Genomic DNA, 20,669 nt, shown 5'->3' with positions numbered 1-20,669 from the left:
AAGAGGAGCCCAAGACTGAGGCCTGGGCTGTCTTTTTGAACTAAGCAATTACCTTTTTGTGCAGAGTACATCCAAAACTATTTTCGGTGATAAATGGATTTTGGATAGTGAATGTTCTAGGCATATTATTGGCAACCTTAACCTTCTTTCTAATGTTAAAGACATTCAAGGGAGATATGTGGCGTTTGCTGGTAATTAGGGAGGATCGATTACGAAAGAAGGCAAAGTCTCAAATGGTTGTACTACATTTGAGCATGTAAATTATTGTGATAAATTGGATAATAATATGTTGAGCGTCTCACAGATTTGTGATAAGAAGTTTACCACTTTATTCACAGACAATAAGCGCATTATCTTTCAACCGGGATAAGTAATTCCTGAAGAAATGCTTGTTATGCGATCTCCTAGATCGAATGACATTTATGTCCATGAAATGGGTAATAAAGTAACTTCTTCGACTAAAATGTGTTTCGTCTTGAAAGCAACCGAGAAGGACACGATCTTGTGGCATAGACGTATGGGTCACATCCACACTTGAAAAATGAATCATTTAATGGCTAATGATTTGGTGGATGGGGTATCTTTGAAGAATTTTAATCTGACCGATCACTGTGTTGCATGTAAAAAGGGCAGACAGAAGAAGAAATCGCACTCGTTGAAGCAGATCAACTCTATTGATACTCCTTTGGAACGACTTCATATGGATTTGTTCACTCCAGTGAATAGTCTGAGTATTACACGAGATTTGTATTGTCTAGTCGTTACCGACGACTACTCAAGATTCTCGTGGGTGTTACTTATGAGTACTAAAGATCAGACACCAATTCTAGTTTAGAACTTAATCACTAAGATCGAATCTCTTACAAACATAAAATGAGACGAATTCAAAATGACAATGGCACAGAGTTCAAGAATAATGTATTGGATTTTTACTGTATTCAGAGGGGAATTCATCAGGAATACAGTGCCACAAAAGAATGGTGTAGCTGAGGAAAAAAATCGAACGTTAATTGATGCGGCAAGAACAATGTTAGCGGATTCTAAGCTTCCGTTCAATTTTAGAACGAGGCTGTGTACCGCTTGCTATACATTAAATGGAGTTCTTATGGTTAAGAAGCTCAAGAAGATGAGCTATGAGTTGCTTAATAACCGAAAGTCGAACCTCAAGTTTCTAGAACCTTTCGGGTGCTCGTGTACAATGTTGAAAATGGATACGGGTAAATTCGAAGAGAAATCTATCGCGAAGGTTACTTTCTTGGGTATGCTTCACCCAAGAAACGTGTATTTAACTTCTCTTCGGGGTGTGTGGAAGAATGGTATGACATTGATTGTTAGAGTTATACCACACCACTTGCTGGCAAAGGACCAGACTGGATGTTCGATTACAACTCATTATTTAATTCATTCCCTCCATCGGTTGATGTGCAACATGAAGATTTGGTTCGGGCGTATATGGAAGAACAATTGCTTTCAATACCAAGATCTTCTAATTATGGTGAAAATGTTGTACAAGACCAACCAAAAGCGTCTGATGACGTTTTTGTGACTTCTGATGATGCCGGATTTGAAGATTCGTCCTCAACACCTTTTTTTGAATCTCAAGATGCACCTGAGATACATGGTGGGGAATCTTAACAACGTGTGATTGAAAAACGACTGAACAAAACATCACCAATCTTGATGATAATGTATTAGTTCCTGAAAATCCGTCCATTCGGATTCATGCGTATCATCCTCAAGAAAATATAATTGGTGATGTGAATGATGGTGTTCGAACAAGAAGTCAAGTAGCTAATGTACGTGAAGATAATGTATTATGTGCATATATGGATATGAATGCTACTAGGATATTGAGTATCGCCAATTACACTTGTTTCTTATCCCAAATAGAACCAACAAGTGCCTCGAAGGCACTTAAGGAACCGTCGTGGGTGGAAGCAATGCAGGAAGAGCTGCAACAGTTCGTGTGGCTGGGTGTTTGGGATCTCATAAACCAACCTGCTCGAGTTAAGAAAGCTATCTCGGCTAAGTGGGTATTTAAGTATAAGAAGGAAGACCGTGGGGTAATCGTGAAAAATACGACACAATTGGTCGTTCTTGGTTACAATCAACAAGAAGGCATTAACTATACTAAAGTGTATGCTCCGGTAGCATGACTGGAGGCAATACGCATATTTCTTGCCTATGCTGCTTTCAAAAACTTCAAGGTGTATCATATGGATATAAGCAGTGCTTTTCTGAACGGTGAAATACACGAAGATGTGTATGTGAAGCAGCCTCCTGGTTTTGAAGACCCTGACTATCCAGAGTAAGTTTATCGCTTAAACAAAGCTCTTTATGGTTTACACCAAGCCCTGAGAGCTTGGTACAACACGCTGACTGTGGATTGTACATTATTTTATAAGTCTCTTGGTGAAGATCTTCTCTTGGTTCAGATCTATGTTGACGATATCATCTTCGGCTCGACAAACGATACATTGTGTAAGGATTTTTATAAGACGATGCAGACGAAGTTCGAGATGAGTTCGATGGGAGAGATGATTTTTTTTCTTGGGGCTGCAGGTTCACTAGTATGATTCCGGAATCTTTATTCATCAGAAAAAATATGTGAATGATGTCTTGAGCCGATTCAAGATAACTGCCAGAAAGATCCCCTCAACACCTCTTCCCGTGGTCACAATTTGTCACTAGACGAATAGGAGGATACCGTTGATCCAACCCTTTATCGAGATATGATCAGTTCTCTTATGTATCTAACAACTTCTAATCCTGATATTTTGTTTGCTATTTGTCTATGTGCCAAGTATCAGTCGAGTCCCCGAGTGACTCACATGGCGGATGTGAAGCATATATTGCACTATCTGAGGGGTAATCCTGACATCGGGTTATGGTATCCCAAGGATGATAGTTTTAATCTTACTGCTTTCACCAATTCAGACTACAGAGGGTACAAGATCAACTTCAAATCTACTACAGCATGATAGTTTTAGTCTTACTGCTATCACCTGATTTCGCTTTTCTTACTTCTTTTTCAACTTCTAGTTGTATTATTTTAATACATATATGTTTCTTTGACCTTTACTTATTCAACACATTCTAAAGAAGCCTTAATTTCTTGGATTTATGGATTACTCAATAGGACTCGCCCAAGCTAACCAAAGACCCGATCTTTTCATTCACCAATCAAGGTGAGTAATCACACTCCCCTTTTTCTATTTTACATTTTGGGGACTTTATGCGTACACAAATTTATTAATTATTTACTATACAAGTATATACTCAAATACAATTCCACTATTTGCATATTGTGATATTACTTGAATAGTTGCTAAATGTTATATGACTATGTGTTTACAGTTTTTACGGTTGGTTGGCATCTCATCCTCATTCTTATCCTCAGAGTATGATCATATGTCGTCCAAATTTAGTGGCATGTTGAAAAGACACTTATATTAAATGTTTTGCTAATTGATGTAATACCTTATCGCAAAGAATTGCCATTTTTATCATTATATATATCTCAAAACATGTAATAACTTACTCAACATTATTGTTGACAAAATATATCTATTTTTACGCATATTGCATATACATGGGATTATTGAAGATGCAAGACATTAGTTATACCTTAGGCTTAATAAAATAAAGAACAATTTATATGTATTACTATTAGCTAATGTAATAGTTTTTTTGGATGATTTTTGATTTGTGAAACTCTTGTGTCTTTCAGCTATGATACAAACATTGTCCCGCCTCGACATGTTCCGTCGTTAGGTTGGGTGTGACAAGTTGCAGTACTTAGTTTTCTTAAAAACGCATTTCCTTAAATGCATTTTTCTACAGATTTTACAAAAAGGCTGAGCATAGGATTGACCGGATCCTTTCTTTCTGTTATTCGAACGAAGTTCTTGGGTAATTTTCTGGGCTAGCTCCATCATTTTATTATGTTCCTGTGTTCGTATTAATCCTTCTGTTATGGTATTAGCTAGCTTAAATGTTCAAGAGTCTGGGGTCTAGCCTACTTTACCAGATCGCGGATTTCACTTACTAATCCCCAAATATAACGAGAAATTAGTACTGATTTTGGCAAAGCCAAAGTGGTACCATTCTTTCATATTCGAAGAATTTTATCTCAAACTCATGACAATTCACACTCACTATCTTTTGGTTTAAGAACATCGTAGCAATCTTTTCCCTTTCATGGGATTGACAAAATTTTCTTTCTTATATTTCTTTAAACTCTTTCCAAGTCATAGTGTAAACTATATCACTTCCTTCCGCCTAAAGAACTGTGTTCCACCATTCTAATGCTTCATTGCTGAAGAGGTTAGAAGCATGCAGTATCTTATCTTCTTCAACACATTTACTGATTCTTATAACAGCTTCTGTCTTTTCCAACCATCGCAATGCTGAAATGCCTCCTTCATTGCCAGCAAATTCAGTTGGTCTGCAGGCCAAGAAGTCTTTGTAAGTACAGCCTTTAGCTTTTGTCTTTGGCTTTTTGGGTAATGGAGTTTTATTACTACTTTCTCCATTCACGCAGTTATTGGCCTCAGTGTTAGGCTTTCGTTTATTACTCTTGGTCTTATCCCTAGTTACAGTTACCAGTCTCCTCATTGCTTCAGCAATCAGGGGACTTGCTTCAATAATTCTCCGAGCTATTATATTCTTTCTTTAGAGAGTTTTCATGATTGGAATATTTCATGATTAGGATTTTCCAAATTATGATGATTTGACTAGTTAGATTCATCTTCATTCGACATCTGAATTATAAGGAAAGTAATATAAATATCACAATTAAATGATAAAGTAGACAAAATATCAATAACACATAAGCACAGAATATGTCAAAATCGTCGATCATTGCGGCATTTCATCTATTCATATTTATATGCGTCATTATGCTTTACATCTAATATATACTACATATTTATTTTACAAGAAAGAAGGTACGATAATGAACATATATAATATTTTATATGTTAGCGGGTTTTCAAATATAGGTTTCTCAGTCATAGTATTTCCAAGTAAGGGTTTCCCCAATGTTCCTATGTCAGTTGTCAGCCAATTCGGCTCCATACTGACGTAGCTGTGCAATAATTTCTGGAGTCATGTTTGGATAGTTGGAGGCTTCGGCCTAGAATGGCGCGTAGGGGTTGCTGGTCATAGTGTGAAATTGCCAATCATTTTTCCGCCGTTCTTCCAGTTGTGATGGGTTTAACTGTTCACATGGAGGATTGATAGATGTCCCTACATTGATATCATTAACTATTGGTTGGAAATTTTCACATTCCGCCAAGCATCTATTTAGCTTATCCCATATTGGTGTTTATGCAGCTTCTTATGGCTGGGGGGTCGTGGTTCTTATTCTGGTTCTTGTTCTTGTTGTGGTGCTGTGATAACAACTTTCTTTTTTCTTTTCCTTCTCATTCCGCTTTGTCAGTCTAAGTATCTTCTTTTTCTAGGTTTTGTTGGTTTTGGTGTTGCTTTAGCTTGGAACACCATGAGTTCATTTGTGTTTCCTTCACTTACTGGATTTACTATATCCATATCCATGTTGGTGAAGGATAGGGAAGAGATTGGGATGGTACCGGTACCGATCCCGAAATTCGGAAATTGTTGGTACTGGTATCGGTACCGAAATGTTCGGTTCGGTACCGGTATCGGTTCAGTACCGGTATTTTATGAAAAATTCAGGAAATACCGGTACCGTACCGAACCGTACCGGTACTGTACCGATACTGAAAACTCAAAACTTGGTACCGATTCGGTACCGGTACCGGTACCAATCGGTACCCGTACCGAAAACGCTCATCCCTAGTGAATGATAAGTTTTGAAAGACTTCTACTAAGTCAATCATATATTTATAGTCATGTGTGGTTAGAATCTTATCCATATGGTTAACACAGAGGTTCATACATTTATTTCCTAACTCCTATGTTTAAGACTAGGTATTATCAAAATATCTATTTTGCTTATACCAGTGGCTCTGATATCACTTCAACTGTCATAGCCCCCGGCCCTATACCCCGGAAGGGAAGCCGTGAACGCGAGCGATGGTATCGGTATTTATTAAAATATTTGGCAACGGAAAATTCATTAGGACCGTAGTTAGGAAAATCAACAGAATGTAAAAACACCTTGATTATTATTTCATATACCGGGGATAAAACCATATTTATATAAACATGAGTTTTATAGGGTTAAACCCTAATTTACAAAACATATTTCTTTATTCTGGTAACAAGCCACTTATTTAAGCTGAAAGGCCCGCATGCATCATTCTTATATCTTAAAGAAGTCAACCGAAACATATTTAAAAATATTTGATCAGGAGGAAATACTAGTGAATACATTTATTTGTAAAAGACACATTTTTATAGTTACAGCATTAAGATGATTTTACATACGCCTGCTTACAAATTACCGAAAGGTACTTGTCACTCGATCATATCTGTGACTATGGCCATATTACTTATTGGCTAACACTTGCCTAATAGGTAACATGCAATATCTCATTAGTCAAGTCTTGAATGCAACCCCCCCCCCCCCCCTTTTCCACAATAGCAGTAGTAACCATCCGGTGAATCTATAGAGACTTAATCAATATAATGTAATTAAAATCTTTTGCAAATATTTTTGAAAGCATTTATACCAACTGCCATGAGCTTAATAAGTTTTAAAAATCATCATGACAGTATTGAAAAATCAGTTGTCTCTCACAAATGTGAGTTGTATAAAAAATCGAATGTCTCACGTCTCACCATGCAAGTTTATAATTTACAAGCCTCCTGGTAACTAAGCACTTAGATTAACACAATGTAGTGTGTGCGTGTGTGTGTGCATGCGTGCGTGCGTGCGTGTGTGTGTGTGTGTATGTATAGGTTAAGTTCATGTGAGAAATGATTTTAGTGTGAGAAGTGTGAGCAGAAAGCATAACCAATCACATAATTTCTTTTTATTTTCTAATTAATTAAATAGAATGGTATATTAGTAAAAATGTCAAGTTTCTTCTTATAGTAACTATTTCTAATTAATGGTAAGTTAAATTACAAATCAATATATTATTTATTAAGTTGATTTTTATTTTATTTTACCAAGCGTATGCATATTCTTTTAATCTGTATTTCGACGTTGAAATTTGTATCTCAATAAAATTAATCTAACTGATTCTAATGTATGGGATCATAAATTGGTTTCATTTTCTTATTTTAGTTTTAATTATTTATGTATCTACACAAACCTTTAAAATCCTACACAATCAATATGTATTTGGAGAAACATATTAAAATATACATTCACAAACTTTAAGCAGCCTACACAATCAATGTGTATCTTGAGAACCATATTAGCATATACCTACACATACTTTTAGCAGCCTACATAACTAAAAATTGATCTACATAGTTTGGTTGTTAAATCCATGTAGTTATTATTTTTTTCCCATAATACAAATAGAGGATTTTAGAATATTTGTATGACTGGTAGTTGTGTAGGAAAAATTATTTATTCACTATACTAGTAAGTGTAGGAATTTATCTAGTTTGTGTAGGAAAACATTCATATATAACCGAACCTCTACATATATTTACTCATGTGTGTAGGATTATATGAAATTATGTATGTAGAATCAAACAAAAGAATTTATCCATACAAAATAGTCAAAACGCACATAGATTAAAAAAACAAGTAAAAACATTGTTTTTTCTACAAACAAAATATAAAAATAACCTTTTAAGTATTAAAGTCAATTTAATGAAGAGTTAAAATTTATGATTCTTTGAACAAAATACAAAACTACCCTTTTAAGCATTAAAATCAATAAAAAATAAAGAAATCAAATTTACAATATTGCCATTTTTAATAATGACCATAGATCAAATATAATCAATTGTCCAAATTCATTTCTCACAATTCTCACACTAAGATGACTTTTCCACTGAATCATCCCATATATATGTGTGTGTGTGTGTGGGATGAGCGAAGGATTTTGGACAATAAAATGCAGGCCTTGTGCCCTCCCTCTTATTGTTGATTTCTGGGTTGGTCGTGTATCGCAACGGCCCTAAAATAAGGCCATCATTTAGCGCGACAAGCTTATAGGGTTGCTGAGTCAGCCCTAGCTATACCACGTGGCAGGCAATGTGTCACGTTTGCGTAGCGACCGCGTCGCGTATCTCTATGGATCATTTAAAGATCCGTCGCGTAGCGCGATGAGCACAAAATTTGTTTTGGATAGTTACAGGGCTTCGCGTATCACGACAACCTATGTATTCTAATTCCATTGCATAGTGCGACCACCAAAAATACTAATGCAAAGTGCCAAGTGCGCCATCAAAGCGCTACATTGCGCCCATCGTACTTAGCTCGAGCCCCTGCGCGTCTAGTACTTAGCACCCTCGCTAAGACCACTGAGTGTATCTTGTCATACAAGAATAATATCATGTAAGCTCTCATCCTTATAAAGAGCTTACAAATTTATCTTTCTAGCAATGTGGAACAAGTAAGTTGTCTATTTCTAATTTATATCCATGTGGGATAATCCATTTTTCCTTTTGCTTATATTTTGGTTTGTTATACAAGGAAATGTCACAAAATAGTAACCAAGTTTAAGAAAATATTCCACTTAGATCACTCATATAATTTTGGCCCAAATTGGGTCATTGAATCTTCAAATCGAGTCTCATCGATTTTTTGTACATCAAGAAAGAAATGAAGAAGAAGATGTGGGGATCGGGATTTTCAATATATACTGTAAGAGTATGGATGGTCTAGTTCTTAAGTCTTGTGTGGTTAGGTAGATAGCATGTGAGTTAGGAATGGATTGTAATGTCTAGAACACAAGGAATACATAACTTATGCCCCGCATAACATAAGCGCCGCATAAGTCCCAAGTGTGCCTATAAATAGGTTTCTTTGTCTTTGTGTTCATTTGTCCCTCTACCTCTCTGATGGAGATGTCCATGTTGTATCTGAGCTTTATAATGTCATATCAATTGTATATGTCACTACTATCAATGAATAAATAAGAAGATTAAAGAGATGTTTTTAAGTTTTTCTCTTTGTTATGATTTCCGCTCATAGAATAGTATGGTAGATCTGGTTGTGGATGTTCTTACACGTCACTCTGAGAACCATCCTAAACTTTTATATGCGGTTATATTTAAATAAATTAATAAAAAGAACTTTAAGTATATTAAAAATTAAAAAATATAAAAACAAACAAAAAAATAGATAAAAAAAATTTCCTCATTGACAAAAAAAACATATTAAAACCTAAAACTTAAATAAGAGAAAATTATGATTCGCGTTCCTGTACTAAATGGGTGGGTGCACGATGCGACCTTAATTCTCAAATTACACTTCTTGAGTCCTCGTACTCCTCTGGTGGGCACAAATGACTTTCTACGTCAGTTCTCCATCCAACAGAATCTGGAAATGACTATTATAACCCCTTTTCAACGCTCACTTTGCATCCCCGTGCTATAGAAATATTCAGTTTGTGCCCCTCCGTCATAATTTCGATCCAATTTTTTAAATTGACTAATTTTTAAAATTTTAAACCTCAAAGTTTAAAAATACATCAAATTTGCCGCTCAAAATTTTAAAAAAACAAATTTTTTTTATAAAATCGTATCCAGAACCATAGAAAAATTTACTTTTTAAAAATTTTAACATCAAAGTATATAAAAACTCATTCAAAGCTTTTAAAAAAATCTTATCTAGAACCGAATAAAGTATATAAAAATTCATTTTTACCAATAAAAACTTTTAAAAAATCTTACTTTTTTAAAACTTTTACACCAAATTATACAAAACCCATTCCAAAATTCTTTAAAAAAAATATGCTTTTTTTTTAACTATAACACGATTTATGTAAAACTTCAATTCAAAACAAAAAAAAAGTTATTTTTTCAAACTTTAACACCAATTTATATAAAATTTCATTCCAAAATTAAAAAAAAAAACTTATTTTTTAAAACTTTTACATCATACTATATAAACCATCCAATATCCAACAAAATCATCCAATATAATAATTCGTTAGATTAAAAAAAAACATGATCATTAATATTATTAAACCGAACAATCCATTAATATTAGATAACCTAATATTATCTAATACGTGCAATTTGAGAAAAAGGGTCGCGTATGCACGCTCAATCATTTAGTACATAATTTTCTTTTTAAATAAAATATAAAAATTCAGTGACTTAATTTGAACACCTTTTAAACTTGAGTGACTTAATTAGAACACATTTAAAACTTAGTATTCTACAAAGTTTAGGGTTGTTATAACATTTCGGGCACGAAAGGATAACCTGTGGTCCTAAACACGAACACGACACGATAACTAACCGTGTCATATTTTTGAAACACAAACATAAACCTGTTTAGTAACAGGTTAACCTGCTAAGACCTGTTTAAAAACACAATGAATAATACATGTGTAATGAAACAAAAAAATTTTAAAAAGCGCGCATAAAAGTTTTAATTAATACATAATTCATAACATGTTTGAAACAAAAACCCACAAATCTATAACATACTTGAAACAAAAGACCTTAGAAGCCAATCGTAATATCCATTAAAAATATAATATCAGGTATTGATGGGCATGAATGAAATGTTATATGTATGACTTTAGGTTTAGGACTTTATGAGTGTATACATATATTTATTTTTTTTAAATTAAAAAATTTATACAGATTACTAACAAGTTAACAGGTCTTTAATCTTTTAGGACACGAATTTAAGCGGTCTTAAACATGTCGACTTGTTTAGCACACGAAACATGTTAAGCTCAAACCAAAACCTATTAAAACTTGTGTCGTATCGAGTTAATAGATTCGTACCATAAATTGACAGCCCTAACAAAGTTACCCTCAGACTGAATTAGTTAAAAAAGAAATCATAAATTCAAACTCTATTAATCTATTAAGAAACCAAATTCATAATTTAAAATATTTTAAACCCAAACTCATTATTCAAATTCGGTTTAGTTGATAATGGGTTTATATCGGTTGGTAATACCGGTTAACCGAATGCTGGGCAAGTGACCCAAACGTTTTAGCCTGGTAAACCGTCCTTGGTAATCAGTTGTACCGGTTTTTAAAGCATTGCTTCATCTATACCGGATTGCTTTCATTCAAATCCGACCCCGATTGTTAGCTGACCCGAATTGGTTTTATGGAAATCCGGCAGGCTCAAGTTGAAACCCTAACCTAACCTAACCTAACCGATACTCGCCGATGACGGATGTGTAGCCTTTTAGTCTAATGCTGCTTTCATACATTCATTCATTCATAATTGATGATGATGATGATTGCTTACTCATAATTCACTTACTCACACCTAATCAGATAAAAGGCTTTTAGAACAAGACCATGTTCATTCAATTCTTGTTTATTTTTTGTTCCTTAAAGGCTTTTAGTACTTAATGACTTTTCTCATCTTATTATATATATTTATTAACCAAAATTATTAACTGTAAAACAAATATATATTTGAGTATTATGTGATTAATAATTTATATGCACAATTAACATATCAACATGAACAAGTTCATTTCCTTAATGAACGAGCATGAACAACAAGTTTCGTGAGATTGGCTTTTCACGAGCCGCTGTTTTTTTTTTCTTCTGTTGTAGAGTTGGAAATAAGCTGCTGATATGAGTAGACTATCCTTTAGACCGCGCCCACTCAACTTTCACAAAAAACTTCCAATTCTTAAATCTATTAAAGATTTTGAAGACGATGACACCCCGACATCCACACGAACACAACTTCTTCGACTTGTTGCTGAATCTGATAACGAGACTCAGGTCTAGCTTAAAACATTATAAATTCCAAATTACTTTTTGTTCTCTTTAGTTTTCTGAGCTGCGAGTTTTTAAAATTTGTTGTTTAGGTACATCAAGCAGCTAGTAAGAAAACAGTTTCTGAAATACCGACCCCCGATTATGTTATTGTTGATACATATGAACGGGATTATTCTCCCACTTTTAATCAACCAGCATCTTATCTTCGTGCGAGAGGAGGTTTGTTGAATGTTGAGATATTTCATTAATAATATGAACTTATTAGATAGTATTTGCAGTACGGGCCGAGATAGGGGATTTTATCGAGTACGATCTTGATAATGAGGATGAAGATAGGCTTAACGAGTTTAATAAAGAAAGGATGGTTCTTCCGGCCGAAAAGTGAGTTATTTTTGCCCTACAAGTTTTTAAATTTGAGTGTGTTGTTAAAAAGATAAAAACATATAATGTGAGTTTTATGATTGGTACAGATTTGAGATGATTTTATTCGAGTTAGAAGTGTTGGATCATAAGGCCCGGGAACGAGCAGGAATCATAACTCCAACACTTGGCTCACCAATTCCCGTACTTTTGACATTTGAATCTGCAGTTGAGGTAGTAACCGATGCACCTTCGTTTACGTGTAATTTGGTGTGGTTTATTAATAATAATTGGTATATTATTTTACATATTTGTTAGGCTCTTCAAGCTCTCTCTATACAGTATGGAGTTTTCCAGTCAATTTACAATTACTGGAAAGAAAAGGTATGTCATTTTAAGTAACAATATTCATAGTTTTTTTACTTACTATATGTGCTTTATAATTTTTATTTGTATTTTTATTTTTGTCAGCGGGAGCGATGGCTAAAACCTATTTTGAGGCACTTGCAGGTTAGTTTCTTTTCATCTTTATTTAAGTGTTTTTATTCGGCTAACATAGAATAATACCTAGGACAAAATTTTAAAAACATTTTTACCAACAATTTTGGATTTTTTATTTTTTTTTTGGGTATTTCAGCCGCCACCTCCAGTAAATGATACCAATCCATACAATGTGTTTAGACCGAGGGAGAAGGCTCACCGACTTCATACAAGAAGGGTTCGTGTTATTTATTGACTCAAACTCATTGTTTCATCTTTTATTATTGTTATTATAAAATATAATCTGCTGAATATATACATTTTCACATGTTAAGATGCAAAGAAGGGAAAATAGCGTGCAATCATTTGAAAAGCTTCGCCAGGTAAGCAAGCTTCGTGTATAATTGTTAAAAAGCGAATATTTTCATGCCAAAGTTTATGTTTTGCTGGATATCATAATTACATTTTAATATTATTATACTTATCAGGTGAGACGCAACCTCGATCAAGCCAAAAACTTACTAGAAGCTCTGATACAGAGAGAAGAGAAAAAGAGAGATGTCATGGAGAGTGAAGTTAGCCTTCAAAGGATACAAATGAAATTCAAGGTAATATATATAATATCTTTTTAACCAAAATTACTACACCATATATTTATTAAATTTTGTATATATATACAATTGTATGTTCTCAGAATGAAGCAGAGCTTCTAGAAGATAGTTTGGCTCTGCCCGATCTGCATTGTTTCCGGCCCAAATTTGTTTCAAGCGAGGATGAATTTATCGAGCAAGACGATTTTCCACACAAACATATATGTTTCCAGCCTCACGGTTCTGGTGGGCCCATTAAGCGAGAGGCCAGACGACTACCCGTTCCATATACTTGGCTCCATAAATTGGTACATCTCCTAACTTTAAAATATATAATTTCAAAACGCATTAAATAATTAACGTGTTAATTTGATTTGAAAACTTGTATGCAGGATCCACTTGAACCAGTATTATTGTTCACAAAACCTCTGCTCGCGGAAAACTTGGCTGCTGCAGGAATTGTACCGCCACGTGGGGGTAACAGTCGTGGAAGGATCGGTAGAGGCGGGAGAATAATATTCGATGGATGGAACCCGCTTATGTGTACACCAATCGACTGTCGTGAGTGATCTTGTTTAGTAAGCAATTAAAATGGCTTGTATTATCAGATGATTAACGCTTGTACTTTATGCTTTGTAAATACAGTTACAACATCAATCTACCATTAAAGTCATGACCAAATTCAAAATACATAGAATAAACGATAAAACGAAACTAAGCAGACAAACACCCGATCCCGAATCTAGTATTCGGGAACACTAAAAACAGACCGCTACAAACAATCCCAACCATCAACGGGAAACTTTGCATCACTTCATCCAGTTCATTCGTGTGCCTCGGAAACAAACAATTTGTAACCCGATGATCCGAAAACGCGATTGCCAAGAACACCATCGACGACATCCCCGCATGGACGAAATCCGAGAACCCGAGTTTATACCTTTCGTCTTTGGGCACTTCAACGCCCGGTGGAGTTGTTTTAAACACACTCAACCCCCACGGTGTTGCGAAGCCGTAGTAAATCTTTCCGTCCACCCCACGAAAACTATCGGTGAAATGGAAGAAGAAACACGACATGGTGCATATCGCCAGGAGGACGTTGATCATGAGGGTGGTGACTCCGGTGCATTCGCCTTTCCTGTAGACGGACGGAAGGACCATTTCGAATGTGAGGAGTGTTCCACTTGGAAGGAAGTTGACAAGCATTGAGGTTTTAGAGAGGGTTTTCTGGAAGCCGTTTGCGACGGCTCGACGTCTACGGTTACCGGTGGTGCGGTCTGGTGGTGGGGGTGGTGGTTGTGGGATTTGGTTGAAGTTGTATTGTGGGGAGGGGGTGTAGACTCTGACTCCGATTTCATCTGTGTGTTGTTCCATTTTCTTTTGTTATGAAAGTGGTCTGGTTTTTGTGTTTGGTTTTATGATTATATGTTGGGATTGATTGTTGTAATAACTGTAAATTCAAATTTGGAACCGTGGTTAACCGTTTTTAAGATTTAATAATTGCCACCTTTAGTACTTCTAGTTCCAGATGTTGCTTTGCCCCTCCAAAGTCCTTAAATAATTGGTGGTGTTTATAGTTGTAAACGAACCGAATCGAACAAGGCCTTGTACATGTTTGTTTATTAAGCATTTATAAAACAGAGGGACGGTTCACAAACGCATAACCGAACGGAAATTTTTGTTTGTGTTCGTAAACTAAGGAAACGTTTTTGTTTGTGTTGGTTTGTTAAGTTCGTAAACGAACAGAAATGAATATTACCAAACACAAACAAGCATAGATTTATTTGAAGAATATTAAAAGAAGTGTTCTTAAGCTCAAGCATTAGACATGAACATCCAAAATAGATATAAGGCTACGTACTTAACACAATTATCTGAATGCTTGATAAATTAAACAAAAAATAAAAACCTAAAAAACCTTTAATGACCAAAACTAAACAAATGAACATGAACAGACATAAGCAAATGAACATTAACGAACAAACTATTGAAATTCATTGAATGTCCGATTCTTTACTATCATAGTTGGTGTTCATAGAAATGGCAACTGGTCAGATAGTGATAATCCAAAAAACACACCCTATTATAAAATCGTGTCTCATACACACGCAATACCAGTTTCGGGTATGACCATTACTTTTCTAAAATTATTCATTTGGAATTTCAATTATAATTCTTGTTATTTTTACTTTTATGTAACTTTCCTACCCTAAGAAAAATAGAATTACGAAAACTAATAATAACTAAATTAATAGGTTACGCTATTAAAAAAAAGTAAGCTGGTCTGGCTCAAATAAAACGGTGCATATATCATGTAATCATGTCAAATATCACCTAGTACCATACACGTTCCATACCGCAAAAATTATTAAATCTAATCGCATACCCGGTCTTATACCCCAATACCAGTATCGAATATTTTGTGATTCATGTTAACCCATTGGATTCGGGTTTACTCACCGTCCCTAGTTAAAATAATATAAGAAAATGATTGTAAATTTCACCATTGTCAAATAGAACTTTAAAACACAACCTACATCACATTGACTTCCAGAAGTCAGCAATTAGGATTTGACATATTTTACATCATTATAACAAAGGAAAATTGCACCCACTATTAGCAATTTGGGGCTCTAGCTATGAAGTTAACAACCAAAAGTCAACCACCAGTTTCAAACCACCAAATTTTGTGCCAGCACTTATATATACACACAACTCATCACCACTTTATAACCGCTTTCTAGAAATCGATGCTGACTTGGAACACCCGACCCCATCACCACCACCCGACTGTGGCGAGCCCGTGCCACTTTTCTTCATAGACAAACTCTTCTTAACCCGGTTTCGGTTAAGCAGTAACATAGCATTATGCGATGGCTGTGCACTCAGTGCACCTTCAACACAATTTCCTGCCTGAACACAGCCCCATGGTCTAGACGGTCCATCCTCACGAAATGGTCTGACCTGTGGGAACCCACTTTTCAACTTTGACGAAGCCCGTTGATCGGGTGAGTATTTAGGTTCAGATTTAGCACAGACAGGACACGGTGGGTCCCCGTTTTGTGTTTTGGGTGTCGTTTGGTCCAAACATTCAGCATGAAACACATGTCGGCAGGAAAGAACGCCTGTAACCGGCATATCTCCACTTCTAATGATTTGGCGGGAGCTCCACGGTGATCTTTGAGAAAGAAACCGCTCACACAAGTTGCATTTGTGACCGCTGGATCTGGTAACCGAATCGGGTTCAGTGGGTTCAGAAACATCTGAAAAGTCAAAATCAGAATGATGGGTGTTGTGACTATTGTCATCAGGATCTTGGAATCTAGGGTTGTTTGAAAAGGCTAACGGGTGAACGGGTTTTGACATGAAGCAGCCACGAGTACTGAAATTATGCTGAGAAGACTGTGATTTTGCTATTGGTTCATAATCGCTGCTGTCTGAATTTGAAGAAAGTGAAGCTCTGCCATCATGAGGAGCCGAAAGTCCCTAACAAAATGTTAATTTATAACCAATGATACAATATGTATATTGCGAGCTGAACTTTCAATAAAATGATTTAGAAGGTTTAATGCACAATTGTGAATATCAAAAAATAATACCTCAGAAGTAGGTGAAAAGGATAGCGGTCCCAAAACTGCAAAATATATCAGCATACAGGATATGATCATAGATATAGATATAGAAAATACTATAAAAATAACGTTAATCAAGCATCAACACTACCTCGTTTTGGAGAATTAGCATATTCATCAAGGGTGATTTCTTGAACCGCAGGTGGGGTCCATTGCTGAGCTGGAGATAACTCGGACGGACTACTAAAAAACGCCCCGAATCCATCAGAAGTAGAATGGCGGTGATTGGGTAAATAATTTGCCCTAAACCAGTTTCTGCTTCCCCTACTGTTAGAAGACGTTGATGAACCATATAACCGACTTCCTTCTTGAGAACCAAACGATTGTGCTTCGTTTTGGAACCGAAAGTCCCATCTTGGTGGGGGGGGTGAGAAGCTGGTGTTGGTTCGCCAGTAGGGTTCGTGTGGACCCATGGACCAGTCCTGGCTAACCGCATTGGACCCATGTGGCCTTGCGGCCACACAACAGAGGGACCCCGTTTTAGCTATCTTTTGTCACACAGTTAATGTTGTATAAAGACTATCTCAATATGGTTGAATTCACAGTAGAAACCCTGAAATCAAGATAAGCATGTATGAAACATTTCATGATCCAAAGAAGAGTTATAAAAATCATCCCTAGGCGCCGATTAACCCATGATTAATCCCAAATAAGTGCTTGGCAGATGGGGTTTCCCAAAATCACTCCAATTAATCGATAGCCTTAAAATCAGTAAAAAAAAAAAGATCAAAATTTGTCAAATTTCGGTCAAAATCGGTAAAAATGGGCCAAACTTGAAATATATATATAATTTATGCGTAATTTTTGTAGATATATACAAAATTCCAATCCGATTAATCCCTAAAAGATACCCCACCGCCCAACTAGCGATTTTTACAACATTGGTTATTATTTCAATGACCAAAGTCAAACAAAGTTTGACTTTTGAGATCAAGAGCATACTTGGAATAATTTTAAACTAAACCCTAAAATGTGACAGAAACCAAATCTAATTCATTTCTATATAAAGACGAAAACTTTAATCACAAAAATAATGAAAACCCAACAGTTTTCCTTTATAACTTCAATGTTCACATAATAAAAAAAGAGCATAAGACAGTGTAAGAGTCAACGAATAGTCAAACAGTATAGATTCAAACCCTAAATGGGAAAAAGAGGAGATGGGCATTTGCTTACTGCAAGGATGACGGTGGTGGCGATGTGTACGGACGGAGAAAAACAATAAAACCCTAATAAAACGGAGAATGCGCCATATCCCTTCTTTCTTTGGTTCTTTGGTTTGTTTGGGTTTCTGTCTTCTTTTTGTCTTTTCCTTTCTCTTTCTTTTTTTAACTTCACTTTTTTCTTCAACTTTCATGCTTTCTTTTTCTTTTCTTTTCTTTTCTTTCTTTTTTCGCTTTTTAAAATTTGTATTGACCAATAATTATTAATCAAGATTAATTGTTTTTGTTGTGTTACAAAAAGTGATTATTACTCTTTTAATTAGTTTTAACAAGCATGAACTACTTAAGATTGAGCTTAGGTGACTCGGACTTGAGTTGAGTCATGTGTGCCCCTAACTTTTTTATCCATTATCATTTTTTTTTCATTTTAGACTATTAATGATGCTCGTAAACTCTTAAAAGCAGTCGAGTCGTCTAAAGTGAAATTATTTAGCTGGTTGAGATTCAAATGGTTTGGTTTTGGTGGTATTATTCTGGTTGATACTTGAAACTAACCGTGCAATCCAACCACGAGGTGATACACATCCTAAAGAGGATGATGGGAAAATGCAGGGAGAATAAACGAGATCTACATACGGTGTTTATGGACCTTGGTATTGCATAAGATAGTGCCATGCCGGATTGCTGGATGATTTGGGATAGTCTTAGTAGAGTGGTCCTTGGGAAATGTATAGATATTATGCTAGGGCTCAAACGTGCGTTTGTGCGTATGTGTGGGGATACCGATTTCTTCTGTTTTAAGGTAGGCCTTCACCAAGGGTATGCATAGAGCCCATTTCTTTCTGCTATAGTTTTGAACGAGTAGTCAAAGTCGATCTAGGAGGTAGTTACCTAGTGCATGCTTATCACTAATGATATTGTGTTAGTCGTAGAAAGTAAATAGAGTCTTAATGTTATGCTAGAGAAATGGCGAGTATCATTAAAGAACAAAGGCTTAAGGATTAGCCGTTCCAATATTGAGAACCATTACTGCGGCTTTAGTTGTGAGGTTGACAATAAAAACGTTCAAGTAGTCATCGAAAGCCAACTAGTCTTGCGGTCTACCAAATTCAAGTATTTAGTGATCAAATGTTCAAAGCAATGGGGACATAGATAGTGGTGTGATGCATCCCGTCTAGGTAGACTAGTGTAGGGGAGAGCGGCCTACCAAGTTCAAGTATTAACTAATCAAATGTCCAGAACAATGGGGACATATATGGTGGTGTGACTAACCACGTCCAAGTAGATTGGTGTAGGGGAGAGCAGCCTCAGCGGTATTGTGCGACAAGAGGTTCCTATTAAAAGGGAAATGTTATACGGTTGTTCTAACGACTATGTTATATGGCACAGATTGTTGGCTATCAAGACTTAAGCGTTTAAGTTGGAGATAGCAGAAATGAGGATGCTAAGGTGGATGCATGGGCACACAAGGTTGGACCAGATAAGAAATGAGATTTTTCAAAAATAGATTAGAGGTGGCTAGTATATCATATAAGATAAGGGATGGGAGCTTAAGATGGTTTGTGCACGTGAAGTGGAGTAAGACGACAACGCCAGTTAGAGCCGTTGAAACCTTTACTTTGGAAGGGAAGAGGAGTCGTGGCAGGCCCAACTGAAACGGAAGTAGCGGATTAGACACCTCTTTGAGGCACATGATCGATTGATAGGATTTTGTGAAGATGTAGGATTAATGTTAAGAACTTTTAGTAGGAGCGATCGGTTTTTTTTTGTAACTTTGTCTTAAGGCTTAGTTGTATACTTTGGATAGCCTTTGCATGTTACCTTCTCCTTGCCATTGTGTCTATATGGTGTTCTATGTGTCACTATTGTAGCTTTCACTATTTTATCTACTGTTATACTTTTAGTATTACTTGTTTGTTTGATGATACTTAGATCCCACAAGAAGCACATGGTGTCTATACCATACTCTGTTGGTGGTTTTGATATGGTTATGGAGTCGAATGTCTCCCTATAAGCAACCTCTTTATATTTGGGATATGGGTGTACTTTGTCTACAATAGTTTTGCAATGAAAGAGATTTTTAGTAGATATGTTGTACTAATACATACAAGTTTTTTTTCAATTTTTAAAATATGTGGCTATTTATATGAATTACAACTATGAAAGTATGAATTGTATTGTTATTTTAATTTTTACATATATAACCTAATCATTAGACAAATAAAAGAAAAGTGATTTTAACCATTAAAATCAAACACATAAATCACTAAACCTTTAAACCTTTGATTTGTCGTTCTCAAAAACCGTATTAGTGAGTAGACCTAAATTTTTCATTAAAACCCGTCAGATCATACGATTAGATAGGAATCACCATGACTAATTTTGGGTATACTTAAGCAGAATGTGATAGGATTATATGCATCACGTAACATGTTAAAAAATTTATAAATTAGTAAAAATACAAAATTAATGCTCTTACACACTAGCATGACTCGTTTATTTTAGAACTCGAACTTTGTTCATCTAAAACTCAAGCCTTTGTTTATAAATAATTTCTTAAGCTTAAGCTCGATCACTTTGTATGTCTTGTTAGTTAACTATATTCATTTTGTAATTTGTTT

The 20,669-nt window shown here is 35.5% G+C and overlaps 2 protein-coding genes and 1 pseudogene across 2 annotated transcripts in view; 1 reads left to right on the top strand and 2 right to left on the bottom strand.

Moving 5' to 3' along the window:
- The window catches only part of LOC143541428 (uncharacterized), an 83,457-nt gene extending 65,340 nt beyond the window's left edge, over positions 1-18,117 (bottom strand). Inside the window, exons 1-4 of the mRNA XM_077034259.1 lie at positions 18,062-18,117; positions 16,977-17,438; positions 16,853-16,887; positions 15,970-16,739 (exon numbers count right to left, since the gene is read on the bottom strand). Of these exons, the coding sequence (XP_076890374.1) occupies positions 15,981-16,739; positions 16,853-16,887; positions 16,977-17,298 (1,116 nt within the window). The 5' untranslated portion in view covers positions 17,299-17,438; positions 18,062-18,117 and the 3' untranslated portion in view covers positions 15,970-15,980. The remainder of the gene's footprint in view (positions 1-15,969; positions 16,740-16,852; positions 16,888-16,976; positions 17,439-18,061) is intronic.
- On the top strand, positions 11,640-13,908 carry LOC143541424 (uncharacterized). Its single transcript, XM_077034257.1, has 11 exons — positions 11,640-11,826; positions 11,913-12,042; positions 12,102-12,204; positions 12,294-12,417; positions 12,502-12,567; positions 12,655-12,693; positions 12,821-12,901; positions 12,999-13,046; positions 13,152-13,271; positions 13,358-13,561; positions 13,646-13,908. Exons 1-11 carry the CDS (start codon positions 11,674-11,676, stop codon positions 13,820-13,822), a joined length of 1,245 nt encoding a protein of 414 aa, XP_076890372.1. The 5' UTR covers positions 11,640-11,673; the 3' UTR covers positions 13,823-13,908.
- Positions 13,968-14,627, bottom strand: LOC143541423 (protein DMP9 pseudogene; annotated as a pseudogene).
- Positions 18,118-20,669: the final 2,552 nt, after the last annotated feature.

The sequence above is a fragment of the Bidens hawaiensis genome, unplaced genomic scaffold (assembly GCF_021521415.1).
Source record: "Bidens hawaiensis isolate Kalapana, Puna unplaced genomic scaffold, B.hawaiensis_p1.1 tig00012594_1, whole genome shotgun sequence".
Taxonomy (NCBI): domain Eukaryota; kingdom Viridiplantae; phylum Streptophyta; class Magnoliopsida; order Asterales; family Asteraceae; genus Bidens; species Bidens hawaiensis.
The sequence above is the reverse complement of the archived record's forward strand: the minus strand, read 5'-3'. Positions and strand labels throughout refer to the sequence as shown.

What these genes read in the sequence shown, in the direction of transcription:
- LOC143541424 (XM_077034257.1), top strand. Translation starts at nt 11,674, where the DNA reads ATGAGTAGACTATCCTTTAGACCGCGCCCACTCAACTTTCACAAAAAA. An exon ending in AATCTGATAACGAGACTCAG is followed by an intron (nt 11,827 to 11,912) that starts GTCTAGCTTAAA and finishes TTTGTTGTTTAG; the next exon opens with GTACATCAAGCAGCTAGTAA. An exon ending in ACCGACTTCATACAAGAAGG is followed by an intron (nt 12,902 to 12,998) that starts GTTCGTGTTATT and finishes TCACATGTTAAG; the next exon opens with ATGCAAAGAAGGGAAAATAG.